Source organism: Lissotriton vulgaris, chromosome 4_1 (assembly GCF_964263255.1).
Source record: "Lissotriton vulgaris chromosome 4_1, aLisVul1.2, whole genome shotgun sequence".
Lineage (NCBI taxonomy): Eukaryota > Metazoa > Chordata > Amphibia > Caudata > Salamandridae > Lissotriton > Lissotriton vulgaris.
The window spans coordinates 1,534,985,048-1,535,004,808 of record NC_141691.1 but is presented as its reverse complement, the minus strand read 5'-3'; the positions used below and the strand labels follow the sequence as shown (position 1 = coordinate 1,535,004,808).

The window sequence follows — 19,761 nt, the reverse complement described above, 5'->3', positions numbered from 1 at the left end:
TCATTTTGCAATCTGATCTTCTTACTCATCAATACTGGGCTTTCTAAGAGTCGGCTTGTATACTGGTAATTTGCTATTTCTTCTTCAATCTACCACAGACTGAGATGTGAAAATCAAGCCAAGGCCATTACTTTGTGAACCCTGCAAATCTTCTCAAAATGTCAATAATCCATGAAGCTAGAAAGAACATAAACAGATACAATCTTTTTAACAACTGATATACTTAAGTGGTTCACCTTTGCTTCCTCTGGATCTTTAAAATATGCATATTGAAAGAGAGAATACATTTTTTTGAGAATCAACTACCAACCAAGCAGTGGACCTTAGAATACACTGCAGAGAGTTAAGTGCAACCTGAAGCTTAACGGTTCATTTACTGGTGAGTCCACCCAGCCTCTCCTTCATTCAAAATACTGAGTCAGGCAATAAAGAAACTGTCTTTAGCACAATACTCAATGCTTTTCCTGCAAGGGCCTTACTGGTGGAAATTCTTAATAAAAACAACTGGCAAAAGTGAAACTAGGAAAAAAAAAAGTTTTAACATAGATTTGGTTCAGTGACAATCAGCAGGCTGCACAAGGGCACATTTTGAAAAGTGCATGCCTAATGATGTGTACGAGCGTTTATTTTCATCTTGCTTTTCAGAAAGTCATTGAAATTCAGCTCTACCAAACGTCTGTCTCGGTATGTGAAGTAAAAGGTTTCTTCTAGCTTCCTTGGTTGAAGCAATAGACTTTTGCAACATTACAAGCTCATGTGCCGAGATTTCCATTGCTATGTTGTCATTATGAACGTGCAGAAAAGGTATGTTTAAAGTTGCATTTCTTGTTTATTTTTCTCTGTTCACAATGCTAATGTCCAATGAAAATGGTTTTCTAGTAGGTGGTTTGGAAATTAGCAGTCGTATTGGTTAAAAATGGAAGAAACATTTTAGTGCTGTCCTATTTAAAAACATGCTATTAAATTGTGTGCCTTCTTTGTAACATTATAAAAATGTGCCACTTTTGGAGGAGCTAGCTCAGATCATTTATTTCCTTTACTCAGAGGGCTTGATGCTGTGTGGGTTTTTGTAGTTAATTGAGTGGGACTGTCCACAAAGGTACCATTGAGGGATATTTTTTTTTTTTTAAAACAACACAAAAATAACTTTTCTTTACTTTGTTGACTTTATCGGTTTAGATGGTCATCGGTTGCCGGGGCACACAGAACCATGCAGGCCCTTAAGGTGAGACCCTGGCCGTGCCTTGAGGCGGGGGCGAGTGGGGGGCGGGGGGGAGGGGGAGTAGGTATGGTGTTGGTCTACATGGTAAAGACTTAAGGCTGGCAGCATGCGTAGTCTGACAGGAGCTGGGTGAAATAGGTTTGCTCACATTGGCCTGCCTCATTTTCCTACTAGGCAGAAAGGAATGTTGCTGCTGATGCAGCACGAAGGCTCACTGGGCTTGCATGAGGAAGGAAAAAAGAGTTGTGTAACAGGGTGGACATATATTAGATCAACTAAAAAATTAAGGGGGCCCACTCAATTCCAATGTGGATAGCAGCATTGCTATAGGAGGACATTAGGGTGTTACCAGAGTCTAACTTATTTCTCAAAGAGGTACAGTCTTCCTCCCTGTTTTTTGTTTTTTTTAGTATATTCCCAGCAAAGACGAGTTTGGCGTTTTTCGGTTCTTCAGGCCTTGTATTTGTTTAATTATACAATATTAAACCTTGGATTTATTTTTTCAAAGATAAGTATATTCAAAATAAAGCCAACAATATTATTCCCATCATTATTGGCTCTTCATTTTTATATAGACGCTTGGGTCAAGAGACGTTTCACTATATTCCAATTATTGTTATTACTCAAGCAAAAGCAATTACACAAAGCAAAGTTAAACACAGCAATTTCACCAAGAGCTATTTATTAGCATGACACTTTTTTTTAAAGATTCAATAACAACTGAAGTATATACAAATCCTTACAGCATGTACACAATAAAAAAGATGCCTCTCGGCTGATGAACGATAAGGTAGTGCTGCAATATACTCCGTAGCACAATACAAAAACAAGGAGTCTGACCATCGGACTTTTGCTTCTGCCCAACAGAGGAAATTCAGGACAATCGATAAAACCACAAGTAATGATCAATGTTAAAAAAAAAGGTAAACTATTTGTAACAGACTGACAGCACAAAGTGTAAGAAGACCAAAGCTGCAAACGTGTAGGGCAGAACTTTCACAGCCGAGATGGGACATTATGCAAGACAACATAAACCACAGTTTCTGGGGTACAGTTCGGCCACTGGATGGGTGGAATCACTTCGGAGTAAGATGCTTTGATACTGATATGGCTGTGTATTTCCATTTTCGCTTAACGAAATGTTCGGTGACTAGAAAACGACAACGGACTGCAGCTGTAGTCACGACTGCTTACCAAGGAAGGCCTTCAATAGCAGCGAAACAATTCAACTTTTATGGACAAAAGTTTAAGACTAGGTATCTGGGTAGAGGGGAAAGGCAAAATGTGCTTTCACCTTTAACTATTCCCCTGTTACGTTTGTTTAGGTGACATTTATGGCTAAAGAGTGAACAGGAGCCCCAACTCAATATATTGAAATAGCCATAACGATATGGGGGCCACTACAGTAAGTACTTTCCCACAGCCATAAATTGTATGATCATCCCCACCGATCACACTTTCCAAGTAATAGCTGAGGTCGTATCCAATTTAGTAAATGAATTAAAAATATATTTATCAATTAAATAATATATCCGGAAACAACTTTATTAGGCACATTGCCTACTGTTGCCTATGCATTTGTTTAACAAAACACTTTTCGTTGTTATGTCTTTATTTAATACTTTGACTGTTTTAACTTCCGAACACCAGCAGGATAACTGGTAACAGAACCAGTAAACGCAATATTAAGATACATTAGACTAGATACAAGTTAAAGAGATGACCTAGCCTTTACAGGTGTAAACATTATAAAAAATGAAGCCCTAGTTAAATTCTGGTCTTAAACTTTTGGCAGATAATGCATATGCTCAGCCAGGCTCGGTATTTGTTTGTTCAAGTGGAAGCCAGGTCAGCTCACATGTTGTCAGGCATGCAACTTGAAAATATTGCACAACAAGCAACACAAAGCGATCTGAGAAGTGTACAGGACCTCAAGTAGACTTCACAACCGAAACTTCACAGACAAGGATACAATCTTTTCTTCACTTAGGCCAGCATTCTCGATTGCTCTCACACATGGGACACTTTCTGTGATTCTCGGACTTGCTTGATGCTATACAACCATTTAATGATTCTGGCATTTCTCTCAATGGCAGAAATGCCATACGGCACACGGTCATTGGCACTGTCGTCATTTCTAAGGTCACTGTTGCTGTCCTGAGACTGTTCACAGTCCGAGCTAATCATGCTTGCACTGCGAAAGTTGAGGGATATAATATCCGAATTAGCCCTTGCAAAATTTTCCATTCCAAGGTTTTCAAGCTCTTCAGGATCCAGTCCACAATAATTAAAGAACCTCTCAACATCTGCATCTACCCGAAAGTAGCGGTCACTTAAGTCTGATTTAGACCGCTGCAGGGACGGCCTTCGGCTCACTCCACAGCCAGTATCCAATCCATCGTTTTCTGGGGATTTAAGGAGCGAGAGGGTGGCAAGCTTGGGTTTAGGAGGCAGAGGTGGGGCGGAACTGCTGCATGGTATTGCTTTCAACGGCTTGCCGCTGTTTACCTTTCTAATGTCAGATGAGCTATGGGACACATGTAGGAAAGTTTCACTTGACTTCTCCAGCAGCCTGCGGCTAATGTTCGAGCTGCTTTCTTGAGGACTAGAGTGGTCTTGAGTGGGGTAAACCTTTAAGGATTCTGCAAATGAATGCCGGTTAAGTTCTGTTGAGTCAGATCTGTGAGGAAGCCAATTTCGAGAACTGTGTTTGTGGCCAGACCCGGAGCTTGAGCCCTCAGAGCTGTTGATGATGTTCTTCAGAATTTCAAGCTTTAAATTTTCTCTCTGCACGCTGCTCTCAGTCTTTCCGTTGTTAAACATTTTTGTTGTAGGGCTGCTCAAGGCTCGCTTGCCGGCGGGGCATACTGGTGGTTTTGCAAGCACCGCTGGCTTGACGGGTTCCTGTTTGGCATTGATCACCTCCTGGCTCTTCACGTACTTGGCTTTGTCGGCTTCTAGCCTCTCCACTGCACTAAGTCTCTTGGGGTTAGGCTCCGCCTGCCTGCGAAAGTAGTCTGGCCCTTTATTCAGGATGCGCAGAGGAACAGCAGACGAGAAAGCAGCTGTGGGGCTGGCCTGCTTCCCCATGCTACCTGTCTGTAGTGTTTCTGTAGGCATGTTTGGTGGTCTCTCCCCTGCAGCCGTTTTGGATTCTTTTCTTCGTTCTCCTATATGCACTGTGTAGAAACATGTACATCAAGCACACTGAATAGCAGACGAACACCGGAATCTGAGCACTAGCAGGAGCTCCTCATTTCACAGCTCATTCGGTACCATAAAAACAGCGTTTGTGCAACACAAAAAAACACCAGTCACAATGTGTATTATTCTGCTCCGCTTCCTCCTTTGTTCTCGGTGAAGGATGTGGGAGTCTTGGCTTTTTCCCCTTTCTTTGTGCTGAGCTACAGGCAGTGAATCTGAAACACAAAATAACCAATCGCAGGTCAGTATCAGCACATGACATCATAGCTATAGCAACCGAGAAATACTGTACTCTTTCATTTGCCAATTTAGGCGATATCGCTAGGCAGTTTAGCAGAAAAGGCAGGCGGCATACCTCGCACATTTTCTAGCAGCACAGGGGACTACTGTCAAAAGAAAAGCTTCAGAGCACGCTTCGCATTAACACGTGCGCACATTCACAGCTTCACAGACAGGCAGGCGGCTCTGGGAAGTATTGCTGCCAGCCTGCCACGTGCCCGCGCGCACCTCTCTATTCAGCCCAACTTTGTGACAAATGGAACATCTCGATAAACCGGAGCAGGCGTAGGCTCACATACATACGCACTCGTTAAAAGACCCACTTTGACAAAGCACATCTGAACAAGTGTGTTCCTAAAAAGAAAATAACTTCCTGCAGATTTCCAAGGGAGATATCTACCAAACAATATCACATTGACGCCTTTTCCAATGTTTATTGAATTTACTTTTCAAATGTGCTTTCTCAATCGTAGGTACCATATTAATTTGAAGTATCTGATGTTACGTCTTTTTGATAGAATAAAGTCGTTTAGTCACCTCCCACCTAATCCACAAACATTTTTCTAAGTAGAAGTGGCATTACTGATTAGGAACCTATATAGCAATGATCAACAGCCGAGAGGACCAGGTTACGACAATTAGTCCTTGGTGGTATTTCAATTAGGACAGAGTACCTAGAGAAATTTCGGAAATTCAGTGTTACTCCTTGATGCAGAATTACTGATAAATACTACTGCGAGAGCACATTTAGCAAGTGTAAGCGGCGGTATGCTATTTGTGTTCTGGTGCATTTAGCGCTACGTCTTGGAGCAAAAATGCATCCTTGAATGGTGCATTTTGGGCAAAGAAAATAACGCTAAATGCCCGGAGTACCTTAGGGAAAAATTCTACCCCAGGAGCACATTTACCAATCGAGAGTGTCTGACTGCACTCGTTATTTGTGTTCTGCTGCTTTAGCACTATTTCTTTGTGCATCCTCATGTCCATTTTGGACTCAAGGGTCCATTTTGCACTGAGAAAATAGCTGTAAATACTGGGAGTAAGTTGCTGAAAAATTCTAACCCACAAGCACCTTTAGCAGCTACTCACGTTTCCTATTCGTGTTATGTTGCCTTTGACACTATTTCTTAGTACAAACTGCACCCTAGCATCCATTTTGAATGCTAGGGGGCATTTTTGTGCTAAGAAATTTCGTTAACTGCAGAATTACTCTTCTTGCATGAATCCATGTAATTTTGCAGAATTCTTAGGTAATTCTGAGTTGATATGCTGCATGGAACTCAACGAATTACGCTCACCCATATTTACAATGAAGCACGTAGCCAATATTATCCTATGTATTTATATTACAACCCAATCCTATGATCCAAGCGTTGGACTGTTTTGTAATTCTAAACAATAACAAGGGACAATAACAAAACCGTATATGGGATGAGTTCGGCACCCAGCAGTTTACCTCATCATGTTATGTTCTTGTTCTGGGGTACAGATATTTCCTTGCCGGGGTGATAATCGAAATAATTACAGCAAAGATTTATTGCCCCTCACAATTAAGCAACTGCTCATTGGCACATTTAGCATTTGTGCTGCAGTCATTTAGTTGATATAGAAGGTATTTCACATAAGCAACTGGAAGAGCATTTGCAATTACCAAGATTAATTGGGGAAAATCCCTGTACTTTTGTTTTCAAAACGGCTCCCTTTCCCTCCGTACTCTATGGCAAACACTGCAACATGGATGAACCATCTATGCTAGCTTCTGGGAAGTCTTTTACAGCCATCAGGTGTTTTATTTCTCCACTGAGTTTGAACAAAGACCTCTAATCTGTTACCATTTCTCATACGAGAAACATGGTAAGGCTACGAAGTTTTAACAAGCATTGGCACATCCAATAGGTACAGCCTATGCAAGATCTATTGGCAACATGTTTTGATCATGTTGTACACTAGTGTGGCTGCTGTTCAGTATGGCTAAACGCTAGTAGCGCATTAGATTGTGGAGTGTCGTAGAGTGGAATGGTGTAGAGTTCTGTGGAGTGGCATAGAGTGTCATGCAGTGTCACAGACTGGAGGGTCGTGGAGTGTTATTGAGTGGAGTGTCGTGGAGTGGTTTAGAGTAGAGTGGAGTGATGTAGACTACAGTGGAATGATGTAGACTAGAGTGTATTGTAGTGGGGTACAGTGGAGGGACATAGAGTGGAGTAGAGTGTTGGGCCAGAGTGTCGTAGAGTGGAGTGGTGTAGAGTGAAGAAGTGGAATAGGGTGGAGTAAAGTGGCATAGAGTGTTGTAGAATGGAGGGGCCTAGAGTGTCATAGAGTTGAATATCACAGAGTGGAGTATAGTGACGTAGAGTAGAGTGGTGTAGAGTAGAGTAGAGTATGTATGATGTGGTAGTGTGCTGCCATTATAGACAACACAGTTTCAATTGAAATGACCATTAATTTGTACAGACATACAGTCTTACTGATGAAACTATACTGTGCACAACTGATAATGTGTGGAAATGGAATCTGCATTGATTTGGTTTGATCGTTTTCAAGTATTTAGTTCCAGCACTCTTCAGAATAACAAAAAAGTGCTTAATTTTTGCTTTCCTAATTCTGATATATTCTGAAATCTTTGCACAGTTCATTTGCAGTTATTTAAATGTTCTTGTGTGCTGGGAAAAAGCCTTTAGTAAGTTAAGTAAGTAAAACAATTTTGTAGAGCTTACAGTACCCAAAGGTTTCACCGCGCTAGCAAAACCCAGAAGCTGCAGCAAAGGCAAGGAGAGCGAATTGAAAAAACAATAAAACCCTGCATAGAATCAAAGGAGAAAAAAAACACACCCTTTCACACCTTGTATTGTCAGATAAAGCCTCTCACTTTGAAGTCTGAGAAAGAAACGTAAACACCAAGCTCCCTGGGAAGACAGAGTCTGACATTTGACCTGTGTCTTTGAGGACACAGCAGATGTGACAAGATAAGAACAACATTTAGAGGCCTTGTGGAAGAAATCAAGTAGCGATGTTTAAACATCCTATACTCCATAGGAGGGACGAAGACATAGTGGGCAACCTAATATAAATAAAGCCAGCAGATGGAAAGCATGCAAATGTGAGCTACAAATGGTAAGCAATGGGCAGAATGCTTTACTAGGTCAGCTTTTCGAATGTCCAAGATGCTGTTAGCAAACCAGACAGATGTGCTGTCTAGAAGGCTTTGTCCTAAAAAGTAAATGTCCTCCTTTTTCTGAAAATTACCTTGAACTTTTTCTTTAATTCAAGAAAAGGAGTGTTTGATACGGTTAATTTTGCATTTAAATTGTTACAAATTAACTAAGGTAGCATGTTACTCCGGTGCTATTGCCCTCGCACAATGAAAGTCACTGGAAAAAAACACTGGAAACTGAAGGGTTTCATAATTTCAGAGGCAGTCATAGAAAAAGTTAATATTTATCACAGCTAGGCGAACTGCTGTTTCAAGAGTGTACTTTCATTTTTAAATATGGCTAATTCAAGTTTACTTAAAATGTATATTATCACAATTTTGTGCATCTGTAAATTCGTTTTCATTTGGAAGTCACTTACTTTTGAATAAATATTGATCCCTATAAAATATTCCAATTTGCTAACCCCTTTATCTGTCTGTTTCTGAGCTATGTTGTAATAAAAACCTCAGTTTGTAAACCAATTGATGTATACTGTTTAGTTAAGAGAATATTGAGGATTTTAACTCATTGTAACAAATATTTCTAGCATGCCTTATTGCCTTAAACATAACTCGTTTGTAATAGTCAGTATCCAAGTGGCTTAGTAAACAACCTTTGCAGTACTACCTCAACACATCGCTTATATATTTGCATGGGAGTAGTCATGTTTTATGTGGGGCAGGTTTGCAAGCCTATTATCAATGGTGGCCTAAACAATAGATTGGAAATCTGGTATTCCTCCCTCCCTCATGTCATGTATATTTGAGAAATTTGGCACACTGGCATACTTTGTATATCCCCACACATAGCTAGATACAGCAGCGTCCAATTGTTTGCAAAACTTTATTGGAATATATAATGGAATTGTGCGAAATGCGCATAGGAACTTGGGGTAAATAGTCATCTTGATAAGATTTCATCTTCCAACTAAAACTTTATATGCCCTCTTGAAACAGCAATTACCTAGTTGCAATAGTGTGCTAGCAAAGAAGTGGACCAATGTTGTAAACTTACCTGTAACAAATGAGACAATATTATATATTTAAACCAAGTGGTCTACACTCATGGAACAGTAATATAAGATCCAGCTGTCCTAGATTTTGCATGGAAGAGGCAGATAAGGCGTACATGTTTGTCTCTTACTTAGGCAATTCTGGCAGGCAATTGTCTATCAATTAACCAATACAACTTGAATTGCGATAATTCTTACAACTCCATTTAATCTTAGGGGTTTATGTGCAAGGATATATATATATATATATATATATATATATATATATATATATATATATATATATATATATCAGCTGCTGGTATGTGGCTGTCCTTCGACCCAACAGTTGTTGGTAAACTCATGATTGCTAGTCATTGGCAAACTTGAACTCTCTCGAATATGTACAATGGTGGCAGCGGAAGTGTACCATATACGAAACTGAATTTACGATTTACAAAGCAAAAGGTGGAAGGTAGGACTGGAAGTATGGGGGAAGTTTCATCAAGGTTGTACAGGGTTGGGGTCAGTTTAAAAATGTATAAGGTTTTTGTAAGTAAAGTGGGTGGGTGTAATAAAATGATTTTGCTGGAACTGTATAAACTTTAGGCACTGTTTAAATGGTCTATTCTAGACCCGTCTACAAAAATAAAAGAAAGGTAATATTTATCAGCTATAATTTCAAAACTTCTGAAAAATATCAGCAGACATCTATCCCTTTTGTTCTTCTTTAATTCAATACTTAAATTACTTCCAAACATATTTGTAATTCACACATGAATTGCAAAATAAACAGATGAAATTGAATCAATTGTTAAAATGGATGCAAGCATTTCCATAGACATATATCCATTTATGAAGTCTCATTAATTGGTGCTACATGTGATGTGTTTGCCCAGACATGGGTCCTGAATTCAGTGCGTCATTGGACTCAAAGTGCACCTCACTAGTCTGGAATTGCTTGTGTTTCAACTGATTTTGATGTGTCACGGATCAGAAAGAGATGGGTTAAATGAATATTACTTAGTTGAGTGACAATAAACATTTGTTGGTTAGTGCGAGAAATTGTTTCCCCCTTTTTGCCTCCCTGGATTTTCCCCTTTTTGGACTACCTGGTTTATGGACTTCTGCTGTGAGTGAGTATCACTCACTGTAAGCTCTGTTATAATGTATTTGGAGTGCTAACCTCCAGTGTCAGCCTTTTTAGGTAAGGCCCACTTTCACACAACTAGGATAAGAGGCTCTGGGCTGGCTGTGCCAGTGCAAATTTGTATGGGCTGAGCATATGAGTCTGTCTTGCTCAGCCCGGTCTCTACACAGAGCTAGCCTCTTGCAGAAGGGATTGATGTTGATCTGGAGTAGGCTTTATAATGTGAGTGGACATTCACAGTGTAATTCTGGTGTGCTTAACAGAGTATGTGCTTACTTTAATGTACATTATGTGTAAAATCTGCACCAAGGAAATGTTTTGCCACAGTTAGATCATAAAGCTTGTATGAAACACGAATCATATGGTAAAAGGGACCTCAAATGCAGATACAATGGCACTTTTTCATATCTGCAATCCATCTGGAAACTGAGAATTTGTCATTTCTTACACTCCGCTTCTAATTAGATTCCACGCTTCTGTAAGCCTTGATGGGCCTAGGTAATTACTCTGCTGTTGTGGTGGAGGATAAAAAACCTCTCCACACAATGGCCATTAGCCAGTAAATTAGGCCTGCTCCTAGGGGAGAAAAGTGTGAGGACAGAATCTACGAGTATTAAGTGCACCTGGCCTGGAAAGGCTCAACCTCATAGAAACAAAGAAGGGTAACCTGACCTATGAAGCCAGTGACAGGAGGGGCATCCCTTTGACATTTTGGAAGGAAGGAGCCAGACAGCAGTTAGGTGTACAGCTTAGACTCTCAGAGAAGTTCTTTCAATGAACCACTTAATGGTAGCATCTAGGAAATTCACAAAATGCTGTGCAGCTTGTGGGATAGGAATTTTCCACCCCCATTTTGAGAACAGCCTGGACCTGCGGGAAGCAATGCCGGGGAGTGTCCAGTTTGTGTAGGAATGACACGTAAACCCACTGGAAAGATGGCCACATGTCCAGTTTGTGTAGGAATGACACCTAACCCCACTGCAATGATGGCCACAAAGACTTTATATTTAAATTGGCACTAAGGGATTAGGTCATGTTTCTCCAAGGCCTCATGTTTCTACAAGGCCAGTGGCACTGTCCCACCTACATCCTCTGAGAAATTGTAGAGGGACAGACCCTGGAGGGTTCCCCTGGATCTTCAGTAACTGAACCTGTAGGAGTGTGACCACCACAAGGAGAGGGTCCTGATTGTTTCACAACCGAGGTGCTCTGCAAGTGGCTGCGATCCCTGAAGGGCATAGGCAGGGAGAGCACTCTGCATTGGAGCCCTGGGTGCTGCTGCCGATGGCCTCGGGCCCAGGAGAACTTCCAGGTGACCAGACAAGTTAAAGGTCTTGTGTGAGGGAGAGCAGTAAAAATCAGACTACCAAGGAGTTGCAAAATTTAGTGGACAGGAGGCCTGAAGAAATCACTCCAGGCAGCTGAAGCGCACCATCAGAAGCAAAAAACAACTTTTCCCATGCAGAGAATCATTACAGGCATTATTTGATGCCATTGTAATAGGGTACCATCCTTAGATGTTTTAATGGGGTTGCACTGATTTAACATGACATATTTCTGCTTTTATTAATGTGATGACCGCCTGAAAATCCAGTAGGCCTGCCTTTTGATAACTACACCCCATTATATTGTGGCTGGTGTATGTGGAGGGATATTTAAGTTAGAGGGTTTTAGGGCTTGCTAGAGGTGTGAACGATTAGGTGAGTGTCACTATAGGTTTCTAAATCTGCCATCATGTGTATGCTTGTAAATGAATACGTAGTGTTGAGCAGTGTGTGCTTAATAAAGCACTCTTCTTTTTTCTTATAGGTAAATACACTGACTGTTCAATTATATTTTTAGTGTTATCTGTCGGGTACTTGTAACGCTGGGTAGTAGTCGACACACCTTTCCTGTGCAGGCTTTGGACTGCTCTGCCTCACTAACCTGAGAGTCAAATGCTAGAATAGGGTTCTTGATTCCCAGTATAGTGAAGGTTGCAAACTTGTTACTTGAGAAGGACTCGCATTCAAGCACCAAATAACATCCGTCCCAACTAAAAGCTCACTTTCTTACAGGTAGTGTCAATAAAAAACTCTTGGTTGTGAATAAGCGCTTTACAAATACATGTCATATTATATTCAGAAATGATGTGGCCAAATACTGAAAGTTGTATTGTTTCTTTTGAGATGGGACCAAGAGTCATATGCATACGATTAGCACCTGCCTGAAATGACATATGAGCTGCAAAATATTGAATGCTTCCAGAGTTAGTAGTTGAAGCTGAAAGAAGCATTTCCATATGCACTGTCTGCATCAAGATCGATCCTGGACTAATGAAATATATACGGTTTTATTTTGAAATACCCAACTCACATTTTGTGGTCACTGAGAGATAATGAATTCAGAGTTCAGTACTGTACATAGTTCATTTTTTCCTGGGGAAACTCTTTCTTTTAATCGTTAACTTGCGGAATCTGGCAAAAACAGCTGGGTGGAGAAAATAACAGACATGCCATGTAATTTACTAGCCTTGCAACCTCATCTCGAGAAAACAAACTTAGTGAACAAACCTACCATTATATCCTAACTGGCTATGTCAAGATATTTACCAGATTCCCTGGACAACAACACGATTGTGTATGATTGTGTAGTGCAAACACACTACAAGCGGTGGTAACAGTTATTTAATGTAGTATATAATAGCCAGTAATTGGTACTAATGCTTATGTTTTATATAAAGTAGGCTTCTTGGTGGCATGTATCTCTAAATCGGTCTTGATGACTTGGTGAGAATGGTGAAAACAATGATAAAACATTACCTAAAAAACTGAACAGACCATTTACATGATGTTACATTTCTTGATTGCCTCTCACAACTCAAAAATAGGTTACTTTAATTTACAGGAGGTGAGGGGTATGGTTTTTGTAGAGGCCCCTGGAAGGGAGGCACCAGCAGGGACATTCTGGATGCCCCATATCTTTGCCAATGGAGTACTGAGACAGACTTTCATCAAGATGGGACAGTTCACTGTAAGCCAGACAGAGTAGATTTGCAACCAGGGTGCAAATACCACTTACGCTTTGGTTCTGTTAAAAGTGACCGACCAAGGAGATTCAGAACATGAGTAGCAGGTGCAGAAACAGTGAGCCACTCAGCATGAAGGTGGTCAAATCCGATGCGTTGTATCCACTTTTCGAGTTTGTGAAGCTCCTTAAGATGTTGTTGGCAATGGCAGTGCCACAGCTCTTATTGGAAAACGTTGTCATTGGAAGGCACTTTTCTAATTGGTGGGGGCCAGGGAGAGCGAAGAGTAGAGGAGGGTAGGATGTGATCTCCCATTCATCACAGCTTCAGTGTGGACCCTATGTGGGTTTTGTTTAGAACTAGGAATACTAGTTTTATAGTATTTATGTTTTTAATATTTCCTTCTGTATTTAGTCATATTTTTTGGGCCATCTTATACATTTCTGCATATATTTGAGTTTATTGGACAAATGAAGTAACTTTTAAATTTTCACATGAATTAACTGATAAATGTGCACTCATGCTTTAATGCTTGTCTGGTGTTACCAGATTACATAACCAAATTGATAGAAATGGGGTTTCTGGTTGTCTAGGGTACGCACCCGAGCAAAATAAAACCCACCACTCTAGTCAGAGTAAGTCAGATGCACACCCTAAATTAATCTGTGCTCACCCTCTGGTAGCTTGCCACAGAGCAGTCAGGCTTAACTCAAGAGGCAATGTGTAAAGTATTTGTGCAACATATGGATAACAGCAATAATGAATATACCACAAACAGACAACACCAAAATGCACAAACGTAGGTATTCTTTATCTCAATAAAAAAAGACCTAAAACGAAAATAATCACATTAATAAATCAAGAGATATGTCATCTTAAATAAAATTCGGTCACAGAGCAGTATTTCAACACTGGGTTCCTTTTAGAGCCTTTAAGGTGATTTAGGCTCAACTACATGCCTTCTAAACTCAGTATATAGTTAACACGTGGGAGCGCCGGTGCAAATCTATTCTGGTGTTTGTGGTAAATTATGTGAGGAATGTAACCAGTGATGTTCTCGGCTTGCTAGGAGTGCAGATTGGCAATGCTGGGACCCCTTGGATCTAGTTCAAGTAAATAAACACACAGTGCTTTCGAATTCAGCCACCTTCGAAGCAGTCGCAGGGATTTTTTTTAGGGGGGTGGGGGGGCAAGTATCAGCAAACCACAGTGCTAAAATGATACGGCTGCTCCCTTTTTAAGGAGATATGGACATTTGTATACCGGACACCTCTGCTTCAGAAAAAGGAGACCGGAATGTCGGAAAAGCAATTCCCCCCCCAACTGCCCTCAGTGTCGTAGGAGTAACACTGATCTTCAAAGAAACTAGGGTGCACCCAATGTTAGCAGTGCACAACGTGTGCCTTTCAAAGAGACTAGGGTGTGCCCAATACCATCAATGCAGACAGTGGGTCCGCTCGGTTCAAAGTGAGCAATGGGACGGCTCCAGTCATGTACTGGAATCCAGCCGCACAACTAGGACAGCGGTCCCGTTCAGTCCAAACTCAGCAGCAGACCCGCTCAGGATAAAGGACGTGGAGGGACCACTCAGACCAAGAAATTGCCACTGTTAGGGATTTTGTGCACTCACCAGGGCAGGTTCTCCGCCCCTCGGGCTGGGATGTCGGCCCCGGTCATTGTCAATCATACTCTTGCGAGAGGGGTCAAAATGTCACAATCACAGCCCTGAGTCATGTTTAAAGGGATACTGAGCAGGTGGCACAATCTGTGTAGCAGTCCCACTAGTAGTATTTAATTTACAGTTCCTGGACACACACAGTGCACTTTACTAGGGACTTCTCAGTAAATTAAACATGCCAATTGTGGCTAAGCCAATGCTACAATGTTTAGAGTGCAGAGCAAATGCATTTTAGCACTGGTTAGCAGTGGTAACGTGCCCAGAATCCTAAAGCAAACAACAAGAGAGTCGGGAAAATAGGAGTACTAAGGCAAAATGTTGGGGGATAACCCTGCAGAAAGGACCAGGTCCAACAAGAATATAATAAAACAATACAACCGTATGAAAATATTAGCATTATACCACAAACAAATGTTGAGATATGGAGTTGTGTAAGGAAATCTCATCCTATTTTTAAACTCCCAAAGCTGCCAATCTGCAAAGCTATCGGCCTGATATTCATTAAAGATAGTATGTTGAGCCCAATTATCTGTATTTTTCTGCTTTACAGTCTGTATTTATTAGTAAGAATCAGTAAAACCAGAAAACTGGGAACCTTGCACACAATCTCCAGGTGCCCATCATACACTGTCTAAAAATCACTCTGCAATGAAAACCAGCATACTATTCTCAAAAAAAGAGAAAAAGCAGCTGTGAAGAGCTACTCTGCGGGCTGCTTCCTGCACTGCTGAGGCTGCTGTAATTGCTGAACCAGCTGTAATTACTGAACCCCAGTAAATATTTTATTGCTTGCTGCACTCACTTGTTTCACTTTGAGATACTAATTTTACTGGGGGTGAAAAAAACACCACATACATTTTAAACACCATTCCCATAGTCTGTCATCAAGGTGTTCACAAATGTTCTATGCAAACTGCAATATTTTATTCTCTACAGATCATAATAAAACATTAGCAGTTGCACCCTTTACAGCATGGGTACTCACAAACTTTCTCTTGGGGGCCAAATTTACATTGTGGTTTGTGGCCGAGGGCCGCACCGGTGGGGGCGGGGACAGAGGGGGAGGGGGCAGGGCTAAAGCAAAAAAAAGTTGTGACCATGAGGTTTAACATAGGTCCCTGCATCAGACGCCTTCGTCCACTGAGCCACCAGACCCGGCATTCACAAATCTCTTTCTCCCTCCCTCCCTCCCTTCCTCCCTCTCCCTCCCTCCCTCCCTTCCTCCCTCTCCCTCCCTTCCTCTCTGTCTCCCTTCCTCTCTGTCTCCCTCCCTCCCTGTCTCCAACTCTCTCTGTCTCCAACTCTCTCTGTCTCCAACTCTCTCTGTCTCCAACTCTCTCCGTCTCCCTCCCTCTGCCTCCCTGTCTCCCTCCCTCCCTCTGTCTCCCTCCCTCCCTCTGTCTCCCTCCCTCCCTCTGTCTCCCTCCCTCGCTCTGTCTCCCTCCCTCGCTCTGTCTCCCTCCCTCGCTCTGTCTCCCTCCCTCGCTCTGTCTCCCTCCCTCTCTCTGTCTCCCTCCCTCTCTCTGTCTCCCTCCCTCTCTGTCTCCCTCCCTCTCCCTGTCTCCCTCTCTCTTCCTCTGTCTCTCTCTCTCTTCCTCTGTCTCTCTCTCTCCATCTGTCGCCCTCCCTGTCGCCCTCCCTGTCGCCCTCCTTGTCCCTCTCCCTGTCCCTCTCCCTGTCCCTCTCCCTGTCCCTCTCCCTGTCCCTCTCCCTGTCCCTCTCCCTGTCCCTCTCCCTCTCCCTGTCCTTCTCCCTATCCCTCTCCCTGTCCCTCTCCCTGTCTCTCCCTGTCCCCCTCCCTCGCTCTCCCTCCGTCTGTCTCCCTCACCCTCCCTCCCTCTCCGTCTCCCTCCCTCTCTGTCTCCCTCCCTCTCTCCCTCTGTCTCCCTCCCTCTGTCACCCTCCCTCTGTCACCCCCCCTCTGTCACCCTCCCTCTGTGTCTGTCTCCCTCCGTCTGTCTCCCTCCGTCTGTCTCCCTCCGTCTGTCTCCCTCCGTCTGTCTCCCTCCGTCTGTCTCCCTCCCTCCCTCTGTCTCCCTCCCTCTGTCTCCCTCCCTCTGTCTCCCTCCCTCTGTCTCCCTCCCTCTGTCTCCCTCCCTCTGTCTCCCTCCCTCTGTCTCCCTCACTCTCTGCCTCACTCTCTCCGTCTGTCCCCCTTCCCCTCCCTCCCGGTCACCCTCCTTCTCCCTCCCTCTCCCCCTGACTGCCTCTCTCTTTCACCCTCTGCCTCCCTCCCTCGGTCAAACTTTGTCTCCCTCCCTCCCTCTCCCTCTGTATCCCCCTCCCTACATCCCTCTCCCTTTGTCCCCCCTCCCTCCCTCCCTCCCTCTCTCTTTGTCTCCCCCTCCCTCCCTCTCCCTCTGTCTCCCCCTTCCTCCCTCTGTCTCCCCCTCCCTCCCCCCTCTCCCTCTGTCTCCCCCTCCCTCCCTCTGTCACCCTCTGTCATCTCACCCTGTGTGTGTGTGCGTCAGCCCTCAGCCCGGGCTGAGACAGCTTCCCCAGTGCACATACAGCCGCACCCAGTTCTTCACAGGTCTTTAAAAGACCATTTACATGTTAATGAGGCTTTGCTGTATTTCACCTCTTAGCGCCCCTGCATCTCCACTCTAGCAATTCTTGGAATCTCCAGGCCCCCACAGAGCAGAGTCTCTCAGAGTCCGGGCTGCTGCTGCAACCGGCAGTGTTTGCTAACACCGGTACGATGCCTGCAAGGTCCGCGGGCCGCCAAGGAAGGCTTGCCGGGCCACACTATGAGTACCCGTGCTTTACAGGGTCTCGCTCATTTTTTTGGGGGGGAGCGGCGCAAGACTGACACCAGTATGACACAGCAAATTAAAAATAGGAACCGTTCTTTTCAGCTTAGGAGCTCGCACAAGCCAATCATTTTATATATTAGCTATATACTAATCTCTAAATTCGGTTACTTAGATCCCTCACACAATATAAACAATACTCTAGTTCTATCCATGCATGGAGGTGGGATGGGAATGAATTGTTAACCACATGGCTGCTAGGCGTTTTCCCGTCCTGCGCTAAAAAAACAAAGTCCATAAATCATGACGAGCTGGCCTTGTCATCCGCGCACGGCAGGTAAGCGCCATGACGAGCCCAGCTCGTCATTAGCTTCGAAGGGGTTAAAAACATGCAAAATGAAGAAGGTCACTGGAGCTTGCAAAGTCAAAGTAAAGGGCTAATAGAGCAACATGTTCAGAGAGGATGCACAATAAGCATTAAAGCAACTTGGAGAGGGGAAGGCATCAATAAAAGAAAACATGCTTAAGCCAGCTTTGAACAATGGAAGACGCAGAGGATTGAAAAGTTGTTAGATGGTGTAAACGTTGAAGAAATAATGTAAAAAGACATAAGAACGCAAAATCGTGGCCATACAGAAACACTGAACCATAGATTCCAAAGAGAAGATCATTCATAATAATTTAATAGGGCTCTCTCGATGGGCACTCGAGGAAATGACCAAGGCCGGGCATCTGAGACTCCATGTACATAAAAAGATCATTCTTGGGATGGGGGGCAAGAAGGTAAACCTGGCATGCATCTGGCATTACTGATGATGGAGGAAGTACTACTTGTAAATGGGATCCTCTCTGAGGAAAGTGAGGTGAGCAGAAAGATGCTCCTGGAGTGAGTAGACTGCAATGCGGTGCAGAGGTATTGTAAAATAAACTATGCAGATTATAAATAAAAAGATCTACCATGGGAGTCATCGCCAAAAATAGATCCCAGGGAGGTGTTTTATATCTGAAATGGCCAAGATATTAGGTTTGGCATTGGTAGATTAGTGAAACGTGAATTTGTGAAAAAGGTAAAATGTGGCATTCCAGTTTTTTATGTTTTGTATCATTAACAGCTTAACTTAGAACTGAACTATTCTGAACTGATTCTGCTACAGCGCTGAGATACCCCTTGGGGGTCGAGTCCTTCTGAGCTATAGTAAATGTCCAGTAACATAACATAACAAGGGTATACAAAACTAAATTCGGCTGAGAAGCCGGCATAAACTGACAGTAGATCAGTTCAGAGTTTGTATGCAGGGCAAAGGTCAAAAGATGGAAAAGAATTTGAAGGGCAATGAGGCACGAAGCAGCATATGCAGCGCAGACTTTCTCTGGCAGAAGCTCCAGGTAGTTCGAGAAAGGACGCCTGAGTTGAGCATGGCAAAGGACATCAGTGAAAATGCATCGTGCAACAAACATAATACGTTTCGACGTCATATCTGATATTTGTATGCGGTGTATATCATATACACCAACATTACCACGTCAAAAATGGCTTGCTTCGGGTTTCTTCTGCTAAATGCAGCAATGGAGGTACCTCATAAACCCACACCAGACCCATGATAAGGGTGAATTATCACTGTGTAAAAGAAACAGACGTGGGAGGAGGCAACGCAAACACCCCCCCCCCCCTCCCCCCACATACAACCAGTGCGCAAGGTCCACCCAAATTTCTCTTTCCTTGATCACATAGAGAAAGGGCATCATCTGCGAATTTTATTTAAATATACTAACGAGGCATGCTTTGTTGCAACTGTATTCAGAAAGTGTGATGATATTTTGTCACCATTTCGCAAGTGCTTTCTTGCAAAAATGTCATATGTGCCCAGATGTTGCTGCAATTTGTATTTTACTCTATGTCGCCTGGGAGCGTGATGGCGAGTACCACTTAACTAAGTTAGTTGCATATGAACACACACCTTGCTGCCGTGATCATAGGGGTTTGTCCTTCAGGAAAACGTCAGGACAAGAATAATATCCTAGAATAGATATTGACTCAGATAGACCCTAAGAAAAGGATTAGAGTATTAGTTTCCATTTTCAATGCAGGCTTCATTAAACAGATGCACCCCGAACTTTATAAAACTATTTCCCTGCTGTAGGATCAACCAAAAGGTATGTTTAAATGTGTATGTAGGTGACTGAGCACTGGTGAAGGTACCTTGTTGGCTCAGCACCAGGCAAGCCACGTGCTTGGAGGTTTGGAAAGCAGCTGCAAAGTATATTCTCCAAGAGAGAAGGATGCTA

General features: G+C 42.9%; 1 protein-coding gene across 1 annotated transcript in view; it reads right to left on the bottom strand.

Moving 5' to 3' along the window:
- Positions 1-1,887: 1,887 nt before the first annotated feature.
- The window catches only part of FAM110B (family with sequence similarity 110 member B), a 442,061-nt gene continuing 424,187 nt past the window's right edge, over positions 1,888-19,761 (bottom strand). The window contains exon 4 of the mRNA XM_086965772.1: positions 1,888-4,641. Within this exon, the coding sequence (XP_086821898.1) occupies positions 3,233-4,342 (1,110 nt within the window). The 5' untranslated portion in view covers positions 4,343-4,641 and the 3' untranslated portion in view covers positions 1,888-3,232. The remainder of the gene's footprint in view (positions 4,642-19,761) is intronic.